Below are 14,571 nucleotides of genomic sequence, written 5' to 3' on the forward strand. Positions count from 1 at the left end.
TAAAATGTCAGGTTTCTGTGATGTAAAAAAATGAGACAAAGATAAATCATTTCAGAATTTTTTCCACCTTTAATGTGACCTATAAACTGTACAACTCAATTGAAAAACAAACTGAAATCTTTTATGTGGAGGGAAGAAAAAATATAAAAATAAAATATGGTTGCATAAGTGTGCACACCCTTAAACTAATACTTTGTTGAAGCATCTTTTGATTTTATTACAGCACTCAGTCTTTTTGGTATGAGTCTATCAGCATGGCACATTTTGACTTGGCAAGATTTGCCCACTCTTCTTTGCAAAAACACTCCAAATCTGTCAGATTGCGAGGGCATCTCCTGTGCACAGCCCTCTTCAGATCACCCCACAGATTTTCAATCGGATTCAGGTCTGGGCTCTGGCTGAGCCATTCCAAAACTTTAATCTTCTTCTGGTGAAGCTATTCCTTTGTTGTTTTGGATGTATGCTTTGGGTCGTTGTCATGCTGAAAGATGAAGTTCCTCTTCATGTTCAGCTTTCTAGCAGAAGCCTGAAGGTTTTGTGCCAATATTGACTGGTATGTGGAACTGTTCATAATTCCCTCTAGCTCAACTAAGGCCCCAGTTTCAGCTGAAGAAAAACAGCCCCATAGCATGATGCTGCCACCACCATGCTTCACTGTGGGTATGGTGTTCTTTGGGTGATGTGCAGTGTTGTTTTTACGCCAAACATATCTGGGAATTATGGCCAAAATGTTCAACCTTGGTTTCATCAGACCATAACACCTTTTCCCACATGCTTTTGGGAGACTTCAGATGTGTTTTTGCAAAATGTAGCCTGGCTTAGATGTTTTTCTTTGTAAGAAAAGGCTTTCGTCTTGCCACTATACCCCATAGCCCAGACATATGAAGAATACGGGAGATTGTTGTCACATGTACCACGCAGCCAGTACTTGCCAGATATTTCTGCAGCTCATTTAATGTTGCTGTAGGCCTCCTGGTAGCCTCCCAGACCAGTTTTCTTCTCATCTTTTCATCAATTTTGGAGGGATGTCCAGTTCTTGGTAATGTCACTGTTGTGCCATATTTTCTCCACTTAATGATGACTTCATGTCTTCACTGTGTTCCATGGTATATCTAATGCCTTGGAAATTCTTTTGTACCCTTCTCCTGACTGATACCTTTTAACAATGAGATCCCTCTGATGCTTTGGAAGCTCTCTGTGGGCCATGGCTTTTGCTGTGGGATGCGACTAAGAAAATTTTAGGAAAGACCAACTAGAGCAGCTGAACTTTATTTGGGGTTAATCAGCACTTTAAATAATGGCAGGTGTATGCTGACTCCTAGTTAACATGATTTTGAATGTGATTGCTTAATTCTGAACACAGCTACATCCCCAGTTATAAGAGGGTGTGCACACTTATGTAACCACATTATTTTTTTTTTTTTTTTTGTTTTCTTCTCTCCACCTAAAAGATTTCAGTTTGTTTTTCAATTGAGTTGTACAGTTTATAGGTCACATTAAAGTTAGAAAAAGTTTTGAAATGATTTATCTTTGTTTCATTTTTTTTTACATCACAGAAACCTGACATTTTAACAGGGGTGTGTAGACTTTTTATATCCACTGTACATATTACATACACAGCTCTACCACATTTACATTACACAGATAGTTTACTATATACACATTACACACATAGTTCTGCTACATGTCCATTACACAGATAGAACTACTGTGTGCACATTACACACAGAAAAATGTAAAATAGACTGGTTACACTGACATAGCCCTGCTTTATACACACCTTCCATACATAAAGTACCTCTGCATTCTCCACCAGCACAGTCCTACACCGAGCCTGTGTTCCCCTAACTCCTCCCACACACATTGCTGATCACATGACTGTGACATCACCACAAGTCCTGTAAACACAATGTAGTCTGGAGCTGCTCCTGCTGAGAGAGATGTCAGTGAGGGGCGGGGCTTCTCTGGAGAGAGGCGGGGCTTCATGTGTGCCGAACCTGGCAGCTACTGTGGGGGTGAACGGGGGGAGATAGCGCGCTCCCGTGTGCACACAGGAGGAGTTACAGAAAATCCGTCAGATGACGGATTCTGTGTAAACTCACATAGGAAGCACAGCAGGCTGTAGAACAAAAACGAAAAAAGATAGATCAATAGAACCAATTGGAGAAATGATTTTCTCCACAAAATAAATAAATTCGTGTAAAAAGAAAATTAGCTATAGAAAAGATATGTAATAGAACAACTGCAAATGTAAAAATAAGATAGAATGACATTTGTTTCCACAAAAGACAAGCTACAAGTTATATTATGAGTAGAGCTGGGCTGTATGCATTGCATAGCCGATGTGCTGCACGTGAGTGTACACAAGAGGGCGCTGCTGGATCAAAATGAAGTCTATGAAGAGCAACCTGTATATCCAGTTATGAACAGGCCAAATCCTAAGTTACTTAAAATGAATATGGAAACAAATCTCTAGCAGACATATATTTTGACAGATTTACACATAGTTAAAGGGGTATTCGCATCACAGGCATTTAACTATGTACACACGATAGGTCGTAAGCGTCTGCTAGATGCGGGTCCCACCTCTTGGACCTGCAGCTGTGTCAAGATTTGAGATTTCCACGTTCAGCATATACTTGGGGGAAATGCTCCTGGTTTATATGGCATAGAGCCTAACCTATGAGGCTGCTACGCTGATGTATCCCCATTCAAGTGATCGGGAGTGCCAATGTGCAGGGAAAACAAAGGAGAAGCATAGCTAAATAAGCACTTCAGACCTTTCTCAGGATTTGTGGGGGTCCCAGAGGTTGCACCACCACCAGTCATAAAGAGAGGACATACTGTTTGCTAGTGATATGCCATGGCTTAACAAGATGGGAATACATAGATTTCTGTTATTTTCTAAGGCAAAAACTGCAGACAACTCCTAATTTGTTGTATAAAAAAAAACAATGCTCATGTAAAGAGTGTCTTGAGTGGTGGATGACGTCCACTGTTATAGCTGACACTGTACATGGGAGTCCACCCTGCCTGTACGTGCAGCTGGAGGGTTTCTCTAGGTGAGCTAATGCACACACTGCTTGCATTACTTGTGAACAGACCCAAATGTATGATTATATCTTCTGCCTTGAGGAAGACATATTGCAGGGGACATGTTGTCTGACAGCAACGCAGACTGCACTCGTTAGACAGTGTATCCCTACATAAATCACTAGCTAACTTAATATAAGAAGTAATAGGAGGTAAATGCAATTATTAAAGGGTGTGACATATGGGGGGATAACAGAATATACTTGAATTGAACTCATTTTGAGCTAAAAATTATTTTTAAATTGGTCTTTATTACAAATATGTAACCCTTTTTCTGTACAGAGCTGAGATGCTGTAATAGAAGTATCTGAATTTTCTCTCTACCCCGTCAGCCAGCTAATCTGACAGGCTCCTTATCTCTGCTCTCTGACACTATAAACACTCATTTAGCTCAGTTCTTATCTTACTGGTAAGAATGTGGCTTAAATAAAAAGTATATTAGATGGGCAGATTCTCTGCCCGATGATTGCTAACGAGCCTTTGTAGTTATGCTCGTTAGCGAACATCTTGCAGTGTAATACTGCTGCCGATTGCATGGTGAACGGGCAAACACTTGTTCATCGGGCAATCCAGATTTTTAATCATGTTGAAAGATCAGGTTTTGTCGGCAGCAGATCATGCTAATTATAATAAACCACTGTAAAGCATGGGGATGGGCGATGGCAAAGCAACCACTCCTCCCCATGCTGAGGAGGAGATCACTGCATGTAATAGCAGTGGTCTCCTCAGCAAGCGAGCAGGGGCTTCCCTCCCAACAATCGTCAGCGTGATCGAGGTGTCTAATACACCCTTTAGGGTTTATGACCTCTTAGTAGAGATAAGGTTAATAGGATGACCGGCACAAAGTGGAAGTACCAGTCACACAGTTAGAAAAACAGTTAAGCCTTTGTGACAGAACGGCTCAATATTTAAAATAAAGGCCAACCAAAAATATGATTTTTAGCTAAAAATGAGTAAAAAGCAATCATAAACAAAAATTGCCTTCAAAGGTGTACATAGCCTTTAAGAACTGAAGATCAGAAGATATGCCTTTCATACCACTCAAATTTCTGTGTCACGTTTCAGTCTTGGTTCCACCTACTGAGCTCATGTACAATAAAACACAGACAGCGTAAAATGTCACAGCTTCCGAATACCTGGAAAGAAATGTGCAGCTCTTTGCAATGTTTTCAGAGCATTCTGCTTCTTGTCGTCAGATGCTAGACACCCGGCGGCTAATTCATTTACTCCCGTGTACAGCAGCGATGTCTAAGAAGAAGAATATTGGAATAAGTAGCTGTTTGAAGAGTTGTGGAATATTTCTTAATAAAGCAATTGCGGTTTCTTACCTTTGCTTGACTCAGGTTAAGTGAATGGGCAACAATCCCGGCAGCTGCTCCACCCTATTCAGTAAAACAATATGAATATAAGCATGAAATGGCAGAATTGTAGAGTTTTATTGGAAAAAGACCAAAACATAAGCAGGAAAAGGCTTAGTTACAATATGAAGACTACGCCCCAAAAATCCTATGTGTGGTGAACAATATGTTGGTGTGTGTGTGTATAACCTTAAAGGGGTATTCCCATCTTAGACAATGGGGGCATATCGCTAGGATATGCCCCCATTGTCTGATAGGTGAGGGTCCTACCGCTGGGACCCGCACCTATATCGAGAACGGAGCGGGGAGCGCTGTGGCTGGAGGTTCCCAGATTTCCCGGGGTCCGTCCACCACCAAGCGCTAATCCCCGCCTCTCCCATAGAAGTGAATGCGCAACCCATGCTCCCATTCATTTCTATGGGGCAGACGGCAATAGCTGAGCAAGCGCTCGGCTATTTTCGGCGGCCCCGTAGAAATGAATGGAGAGCGGCTGCGCATGCGCAGTGCACTCTCCTTCACTTTCGGGGCTCCGTTCTCAATATAGGTGCGGGTCCCAGCGGTGGGACCCACACCTATAAGACAATGGGGGCATATCCTAGCTATATGCCCCCATTGTCTGAGATGAGAAAACCCCTTTAAAGTAGTATTACTATCTAGGACATTTCTGGCATATCAACAGGATAAGCCATAAATGTATGATAGATGAGGGTCCCAACTCTGGGAGGCAGTCTTAACTGGTGGATATCAAGTGATGCTGAGTCCGATTATGTAATTTTTATTTTCATACATTGCAGTCCGACACCGTGCTCCCACAAACCAGCAGTAATATGCATTAAGAGGACTCCTCTTTCAGTCCTCTCCATTATGTGCATGAGCTCGGGAGTCCTCTCAATGCATTTTATTGCTGGTTTGTTGGAGCACAGTGTCAGAATGTAAGAGAGTATGAAGATAAAAATTACATTATTAGACCCAGCACCACTTACAATATACACTGCTTACTCAAGTTTGAAAGGTGTTTTGGTGCTGACAGATTCCCTTTAGTATCGTTTCTGCTTTTTACAGGAGAATGAGTGGTTTCACACGCAGCACTTATGGGGAAAAAATGCTTTTCCCTGCCTTTTTTGCCCTTATACATGGCCAGATGTTACATAAAAGTCAACAGTGAAATATAAAAATTATACAAACAATACTTTATGGCGTAACTTTTACCATAGTTTACAACTTCAAGTGCTGCAATCTGTGACAAGTTGTATAGGGCTATATAGTTTTCTATGACAGACTGATAAATCAGAATATCTGGAAATCTGGTGCACGTGAAGCCTCTTTAAGAGCGCATTCACACATCTTTTTCGGCCCCATTGAAATGAATGGGTCCGCACCCATTCTGCAAAATCGCGGAACGGATGTGGACTTATTCATATGGTCGCCTGAATGAGCCCTAATGGTGCATTGAAGGAACTTTAGTGTGAATTAAGATCTACTAGATTTAAAAAAAAAAGAACTTTAATAAATTGACATTGGGGTGTTAAAATACCCTTGTGAATGAGACGTGCCTGTACAGAGTGTCACTGTCAGCACTGATTGAACAGTGTCAGTATGTAGGGACATTCCAAACTGACAAGGGAATGGTAATATACAGCTGTCGATTTATTCCAAGAGTAATAACAGAGGAGTGCTTTAACGAAGGAATCTCCAGAGTTCGTATTTCATGGGTATAAGACAGCACCTGTTGAATGCACCTTCTGCTTAGCGGCATGGTAGCTTTTACAAATACAATTCTCCTTACCCTGGCATTCCTGGGAGCATACTGAGGCACAATCCTTGATAACAGAGACCACAACTCTGGATTCCCTGGATGGCTAATGAAAAGGAAACCAAGAAACAAAAGAATGTAGATTACATGGAAGTCAGAAGTCAAACAGCAAGGTTATTTCACTTTCTCAGAAAAAACTTAGCCTGGCCATAGTAAATACAGTAGAATAATAACACAAAATAACAATATTCATAATTCAATATACATTTATAAAAAATACCATATTTTTTACTTTATAAGACGCGGGGGGAAAATGTCAAAGCGTCTTATAAAGCAAATACTAATGAGCGTTTTCATTATGGAAGCGCTCATTAGTATGTAGGAGACGCGAGGAGTGGTGAGTGAAGTTCTACTAGTACTGGCTGTACTCACAGCTCTCTGGTCTTCTTCCAGGCAACGCGTTGTTCTGTGTCCTGGGTGGGTACAGCATCAGGATGCAATGCACGTAGGCGTGCACTATGACCTGGCGGTGTGCAACGTCATGTCAGAGTGCAGCATGAGGTCAGCAGAAGACCAGGGAGCAATGAGTGCAGTTAGAGGTCTTATGAGGATTGGGGGTCTGACTGGCTCTGATACAGATCGGGGGTATGATTGGGAGTCTGATACAGACTGTGTATCTGGATGAGGCAGGGCTGATCTGAGGTCTGATAAAGTTTGGTGGTCTGATTGGGGGTTTGATCTGAGGTTTAATAAACATGGGGGATCAGATCTGAATTCTGAAAGTGGGGGTCTGATTGGAGGGTTTGATAAAGAATGGGTGGTCTGAACTGAGGTCTGCTGAAAAATATTTTTTTCAGATTTTCCTCCCCTAAAACCTAGGAGCTTCTTATAAAGCGAAACATACAGTAATTGCCAATATAAAGCATAATGTTCTAGAGACACCTCAAGGCTCTACATTTATTACATTTTGTTATATCTTGCAATAAAGCAGAATAATGCATAACATTTCTCATTTTCACATTTGTAAATACTAAATATTCCTTTGAATCTAGAAAATATTCCAGATTATCTGATAAACATCGACTCTAGAAGTAAGGGCCTTTTACTGAGGGTCCATTACTCTACTGTTGTATAGCCCCTAGTGTAAGAGACTTTACTAAGAACCACAAAAATACTAAATACTGTAAACGAATACACGGCAAGTTCTGCCAAAACATTTCATCTGTACATGGGCACGGCTACTAAAGGTTTTTGAGGTTTCCAATTTAAATAAATGTTAATAAGCATGTGATTGATATAGGCATTTGAAATGGAAGATTAATAAAAATAAAAAATTTACACAGATGAAAACATATATTCTGAAAACGTATGACAAATATTTAATCCCATTTTATTTATTTTTTATCAAAAGAAAAAAAAATCTCTGATGCCGGACGTTTAACTCCCTAGATGCCGCAGGCAACTGTGACACCGGCATCTAGGAAGTTAGAACGCAATCACCTGGGGCCAATGCATTGCCATGGCAGCAGGGGGCCTAACAAGTGCCTCAAGCCTGACATGATTGTATGGGTATTACAGTGATAAGCTATTATGCATTGGAATACAAAGCATACCAGAGCGTTAGAAAAGCCATATCTTCTAATGGGACTAAAACAAGAATAAAGTTAATAAATGGTTAAAGCTAGTAAACTATATTTCCAAAAAAGTGGTATTATTTTGTAAAAGTGGCAAAAAACACACATATATGGTATCACTGTGTTTGCCACAACCTGCATAATATACCTGTATTTTTCACCCTAAAAGACGCACCTGCCCATAAGATGCACTTAGCTTTTAGAGGAGGAGAACAAGAAGAAGAAAATGTTTCATTAGACCTCAGATCAGACCCCCAATGTTAATCAGACCTCAGATCAGAGCCCCAGTCAGACCCCCAATGTTAATAAGACCCTCAATTAGACCTCAGCTCAGACCCCCAATGTTAATAAGACCCCAATAACACCTCAGATCAGACCTCAGATCAGACCCTAATGTGAATGACCCCCAGACCTCGGATAACACCCCCATTATGAATAAAACCCCACATTCAGACCTCAGATCAGACCCTGAATGTGAATGACCCCCAGACCTCAGTACAGACCTCTTGTTCAGAGGCTCAGAACAAATAAAATAAAAAAATCCACTTACCTCTTCTGCTCCGGATGCTGTTGCCTCCACTCCCAGGTTCCACCTCTATCTCTTCCTGCCGCACTCTCTGCTGTGACCTGACGAACACAGCATGAGGTCACAGGGCACTGATGTCCTCACGCTGTGCGCAGTCACAGCACAGCACAGCGAACGACGGCAAAGGACCAGGAAGCGGTGAGTACAGAGCCCAGAGAGCGCTGCATTCACCGCTTCCAGGTAGTGCTCACTAGTATTCACCCCATAAGACGCACTGGCATTTTCCCCACATTTTGGGGGGGGGGGGGGTGGTGCGTCTTATGGGGTGGAAAATACGGTAAAGTTATTTAAACTGCCCCATAAACAATGGCCAAAAACGAGCAACAGAATAACAGTAACATGCTTAAATTTAAAGTGCATAAAACCATGGCAGAACAGATCCCCCCCCATGATGACCCCAAAAAAGGTAATACAATTTAATAAGTTATATGTACCACAAAATGGTGTCACTAAAAAGTACAATTCACCCCTCAAAAATCAAGTTCTCATACGGCTACATCAACAGAAAAATAAAGCTTTTTTATACTACTCCTTTGCTGAAAATACTCAAAAATTCTAAGAGCAGTATTTTTACTCATCAAGAAAAAAATTTGCACACCCTCTGACAGCGCTCACATTCACACTATTGGTACTGACATTGTCAGTTTTTAAGCAGGGAGACCAGCTTTAGATTAATTGGCTTCTAGAGGTCACCTTTTCCAAGTGCCTAATTGCTCACTGATGCTGATATGGAAGTGCAGAGCGAGTATCAGCATGTGAGTACGGATGCCTTCACACGTGGCAGATTTTGTGGCAGAAAATTTCACGACTGAAAATCAGTTCCATTCACCTTAATGGGGCTTGCAGAAATCCATGTGCTTCCCGCCACATTCTAATGAATGGAACTGATTTTCAGTGATTTTCGGCCACAAAATCTGCCAAATGTGAAGGCACCCTAACAGCCAGATCTAAATAAGAGTGCCTAGATCTGGAACCATCAGCCTACAGACAGGGGTCAGCAATCTCTGGCACTCCAGCTGTGCTGAAACTACAACTCTGAGTATGCTCTAATGGTACATGCTGGGAGTTGCAGTTTTACTACAGCTGGAATGCCGGAGGTAGCTGATCCCTGGGTTAGATTATTATCCCTAAAATCAGCTTGGCAAAGAGTGGCGTTAAATAGTTATTACTAACAATAAGAAACTCTAGTTGCCCATAACCATAAGGTGATATCATGTCGTGTCTGCAGCGACAGAGGGCGGCACACTAACCTGTGGATAGCTTTGCAGGCCTGTCTCTGCACAGCGACATTCCTGCCTTGTAAAGCATATATGGCAGATGTAATAAGGCACCTCTCATAGGCATTATAATCCATTTTAACATGCTTGAGAAGCTCATTAAGAGCGGCTGTTGCCAGCGTTACATCACGCTTAGCCAGACCCAAAGCACACAGAGCGTGCAGGCTTTCCATGCTGGGTTCCTTTAATACAGAGCTGTAAATACCGAGAAAACAAACAGCATAAAAACGTAAAAAACAATATGTGATATTTTACTAAAGAACACAATTACACAAAATATATTTTGCATCACACAATAGAAATCCTAATAAAACATGGGATGGGCTCATGCCACTCTGTGCACCCTCCTCCTGCTTCCTCTGCCAGCTGCTCCCCTTTCTTATGGATTGACAGTACCAGGATCCTCCATAGTGATCCTAACTGGATGGCAGAGAAAGGAGGAGGAGCAAGGGTGCATCGAGTGGTTGGGCCAGCCCCAGGTGCAGTTAACTGCTCATCTGCATATAGATTTAAAGGGGTTATCCAGTTATTTTATTTTTAAATCTTACCTCGCCCACAATGGCGAGTCTGACAAGAATTGCAATACGATGACTTTTTTTTTACCTTACTGGGCGAGTGCTGCGCTTCCCGGTCTAATTATGTTACAGGCAATTCCGGGATGATGTGCAGTACATAGGGCACGTGATCCTAACCTGGCTTCAATCCACAATGTATCAGGGATGCGCCTGCGCAGTCAGACAGCCTTGGGCGCAGACAGCTCACAGCACCCGAAGTTGCCTGACTGTGTAGGCGTAACCCCCATACAAAAGTAGTAAAGAAAAAGGATCATTACAGCTAGCCCTACAAGGCATTGTGCCTGGTTCATCAGTGAACTGCCTGCGGACACACTCCCTTTAAAATATCTCCTGAAGTGCCATCGTTTTTCTTCATTTTCTGACCATCATATCTAGAGCCTGGGACTGGCTATAAGTACATATAATCAATGAATAACCAGGGTGAAGGGCACAAATGATAAAACACAGTACATACAAGCTAACAGGAAATGTCACCAGGAGACAGCATTAATAAGACGTCATAATGGATCCGTTTTATACAGATGGACATGAAAATCGAATAGATCTTAAAGAGGACCCGTCACCACTCCTGACATGTCTCTTTTACCATGTACTTGCATTCTCCATGTAATAACAATTCTGGAGCATCTATTCTTAGGACTCTGTGTTGGGTCACTGCCCAGTCTGACAGTGGAAGCATTGATTGGATGATGTCACACTGTGCAGCTACACCCCCATATGGTAACACCCATTTGTACCCTTACTCGGGAGGGGTGACAGGTTCTCAACAAGACCCCATTGCCTTTTATGGGATCTGTAAGGGGTTTCCATTTTTTTATGCATAATATAGTGGCCTAGAAGAATACAGTGTTCTGCCAGTCAACTGATAACACAAAAATCTTATTGAAATAAATGGGACTTTAAAGGGTTTGGTCACTTTTTATATATGTTAATGTGCACAAATGAGTGGGTAAGGGTGGTATCTATAATATATAACATTTAGGATTCGCATGTTTCCAGGTTTCCAAGTGCACAGGAAAACTTGGCATAATACTTTCATCTGCTCTTATGCACTAGGAAACTAGCAGAGGCACACTGCTTTACAATGGGGGGCACTGATGGTAAGGTTGTGTCATGTGCCCCTTCATCAGCAGCCATTTTCAAAATAGGAGTGGCGGGGCTGTGTTTAGAGAAGACCTGGATGACAAGAGGGGAGCGCTTCACAGTGCTGCATTACATATAAAGTGGTCAATCCCTTAAAGTGATTTCTAAGGTTGTCAGTGTAGTATACTGTATGTTCAGCATGAAAGCTCATAGTAGTTTCACTGTACATATACATGGGCCTTATAGACTTGAGGGATGCAAAAAAGAGTGCACTAAACAGACTGCTGCACTTTTCTATACTGAGCCGCCCCTCAAAACAAAAAATAACACAGCATTAAAGGCTATGTACAACTTTGGGCTCATTTTTAAAAATTATTGCATTGTACTCATTTTGAGCTAAAAATCTATTTTTGAATTGGTCTTTATTAAAAAAAAATATTGAGCCCCTTTCTCTGTACAGCCTTGAGATTCTCTAGTAGCAAGCTCTGTATTTTTCCTGTTTCCAGTCAGGCGGCTCAGCTGATGGCTCCTTATCTTTTACCTTATAAACACTGATTATAGCTCAATTCTTATCTTACTGATAAGAATCTGGCTTATATAAGTGTTTATGACCTTTTAGCAAAAGGTTTATTAGATGACCGGCTGAAAGTGAAAGTACGATTCACACAGCTAAACAGATAAAGGAGTTGCAATGACCATAGACAGCAGCAGCGGACAGGAGGAGAGAAGGGAGATGGCACGTGCGCACTGTGCACGCCCTTTCCTCATACAGCTGATCGGCGGGATAGGTCATCAATAGTAAAAGCCCGGACAACCCCTTTAACCCTTTTTGACAGAACAGCTGAATATTTTAAATAAAGACCAACTGAAAAAATTATTTTAGCCCAAAATGCAATCATAAACAAAAATTGCCCCTGTAGGTGTACATGGCCTTTAAATAATGGGTGCCACTGTATGCATACATATGGGCGCACGTCGGAGACTTCCATCAGAGGTATACAATTCTAGTATTCCCTGACTGAGTCTCCGGGCGGCCACATATATTTAATAGCTGTCGGCCAAATGGACATTTGGCTGACAGCTTGTATCTCTCTGACTCCCCTATACACATACAAGTCCAGCTCGGCAAAACATGTATATGTATTCAATAGGAAGAGTGGAGAAAGCCACTGCAAGACACTGCTGGCAGTTAATTATCTCTCGGGAGAACAAAAGGATAGGGTGAAAATATTCACTTCTTCCGAGCCTTCTCTCCTCAACACTATCCGTCAACTTACCATTTAAACAGGAGTGTTTTGGAGGATTCAGGGTTCCCCAGGCTGTACTCAATTATGGCCATGGCGGTGAGGATGTGTGCTTTCTCCTGCTCGGTCTTGGCAACAGATAATGCTGTCTTGTAAACTAATAATACAGAAGAAAACATATGAACTATGGCTTTTGTCCATTTAGAGACATGATTGATAGAGTACCATATTAAAGGAACGATTGGTGCCCAGACGATGGCATAAAAAAGACGGACGTAGAAGAAGTGCTTACAAGCAGCTGTTTGGGAATTCTGAGATAAGACAGATAAAAGAGAAGTCTCTAATGAATAAGGCCATCACTATAGACACACTGGATCCTCATACAAGCCAATTAGAGGATGGCTCTATCTATCTAGATAAATAACACAGAGCACCATGGTAAAAAGGATTTCACAGGAACAACTTCAGTAACAAGAGCTTTAAATAGATTCGGATAAATTACTGGCCACAGCTACCGTCAATGCTGTATATTTTCACAAATTTGGTATATTAAAAAGAAGTATGGCAATATTTTATATTTAAAGGGGTATTCCGGTTGAATAAAATTTTAGCTCCCCCCTCATGTTTTAGTCCAATTTAGGCTCCATTCACACGTCTGCAATTCTGTTCCGCATTTTGTGGAACGGAATTGCGGACCCATTCATTTCTATGGGGCCTCACGATGTGCTGCCTGGATCCGGAAATGCGGATCCGCACTTCCGGGTCCGCAATTCTGTTCCCGAAAAAAATAGAACATGTCCTATTCTTGTCGGCAATTGCGAACAAGATTAGGCATTTTCTATTATAGTGCCGGCGATTTGCGGTCCGCAAAATGTGGAATGCACATTGCTGGTGTCAGTGTTTTGCGAATCCGCAAAACATACACGGATGTGTGAATGGACCCTTAAAGAGGCTGTCTGTGTATTTAATACTCAGGATTGTTTAGGACGGTAGGATCCGACTCCCAGCACTTCTGTCGACCAACTGTTTGAAGAGAGCACTACACTTCGGTGAGGGCTGCGGCCTGTTTCTAGACCCGTGAAGTCATGTTCATTAGTTATGTGGCCTAAGCAAAGCTCAGTCCAATTCAAGTGAATGGGGCTGAGCTGCAATACCGAGCACAGCCACAATCCAATAGAGGGCACTGCGCATGGTAAGCAGTGAGGCCACAGGTAATCACCAGAGTACCACTGCCTCTTCAGACAGCTGATCGTCGGCGTTGCCTGGAGTCAGACCCCTCACTGATGACATATCCTGATGATAGGCCATCAGTATTAAACACTCGGGGAACCCCTTTAAATAAAGCAATCTCCATGGATTTTATCTCACTATTGGAAATGCTGCTGTCCCATTCAGCCCATGGGGTCTTGCTGTGTTAATGACAATGGCTCAATAGTGGGGTATGTTCTTGCAGCGGCCACACTGGCTTTCTACTATAATTCCCAGAATTCTCTGGGGCAGTGTTTTCAGAATGGGTGCTCCCAAGTGCTTCTGCTCTGAACATTGGAGCACATCCTGGAAATGCTGTCTTCCTGCTGTGCAGCGCTTCAGAAGACTTGGCAGGTGTTCATGAAGATGTTAGAACAGCAGATGGCGCTGAATCACGTAATAAAGTGAATGGAAAATACTGCGCATACTTGGCCAGAATTTCTGAAGAGAATACAGGACATTGTCCATATAAAGTATAAATACACAGCTACAGTTTAGCTCCGGTGTCTACAGGCAATCTGAGGTTGTCTCAAACCCGCTCCTTGTCTCATTATTGGTTCAGGCTGCTGCTCTCCCCCATTTCACTGCACCTCTGCCTCTTGGCTGCCATATATAAATTATTATTATTTCCTACTGCTCATGGTATTGTCATTGATGGTATTTTGGAAATATTTGCAGCTAAAGGGGTATTCCCACTTTTTTTTTTGAATCAGATAATTT

The 14,571-nt window shown here is 42.0% G+C and overlaps 1 protein-coding gene across 2 annotated transcripts in view; it reads right to left on the reverse strand.

Annotated features, from left to right (window-relative positions):
- Nucleotides 1–14,571, reverse strand: part of TTC37 (tetratricopeptide repeat domain 37) — a 188,960-nt gene that overhangs the window by 60,878 nt on the left and 113,511 nt on the right. For both annotated transcript variants that reach the window (XM_040421551.1, XM_040421552.1), the window contains exons 30-34: nt 12,637–12,760; nt 9,675–9,896; nt 6,238–6,310; nt 4,422–4,475; nt 4,230–4,341 (exon numbers count right to left, since the gene is read on the reverse strand). In XM_040421551.1, the coding sequence (XP_040277485.1) occupies nt 4,230–4,341; nt 4,422–4,475; nt 6,238–6,310; nt 9,675–9,896; nt 12,637–12,760 (585 nt within the window). The remainder of the gene's footprint in view (nt 1–4,229; nt 4,342–4,421; nt 4,476–6,237; nt 6,311–9,674; nt 9,897–12,636; nt 12,761–14,571) is intronic.

The sequence above is a fragment of the Bufo bufo genome, chromosome 2, assembly GCF_905171765.1.
Source record: "Bufo bufo chromosome 2, aBufBuf1.1, whole genome shotgun sequence".
Taxonomy (NCBI): domain Eukaryota; kingdom Metazoa; phylum Chordata; class Amphibia; order Anura; family Bufonidae; genus Bufo; species Bufo bufo.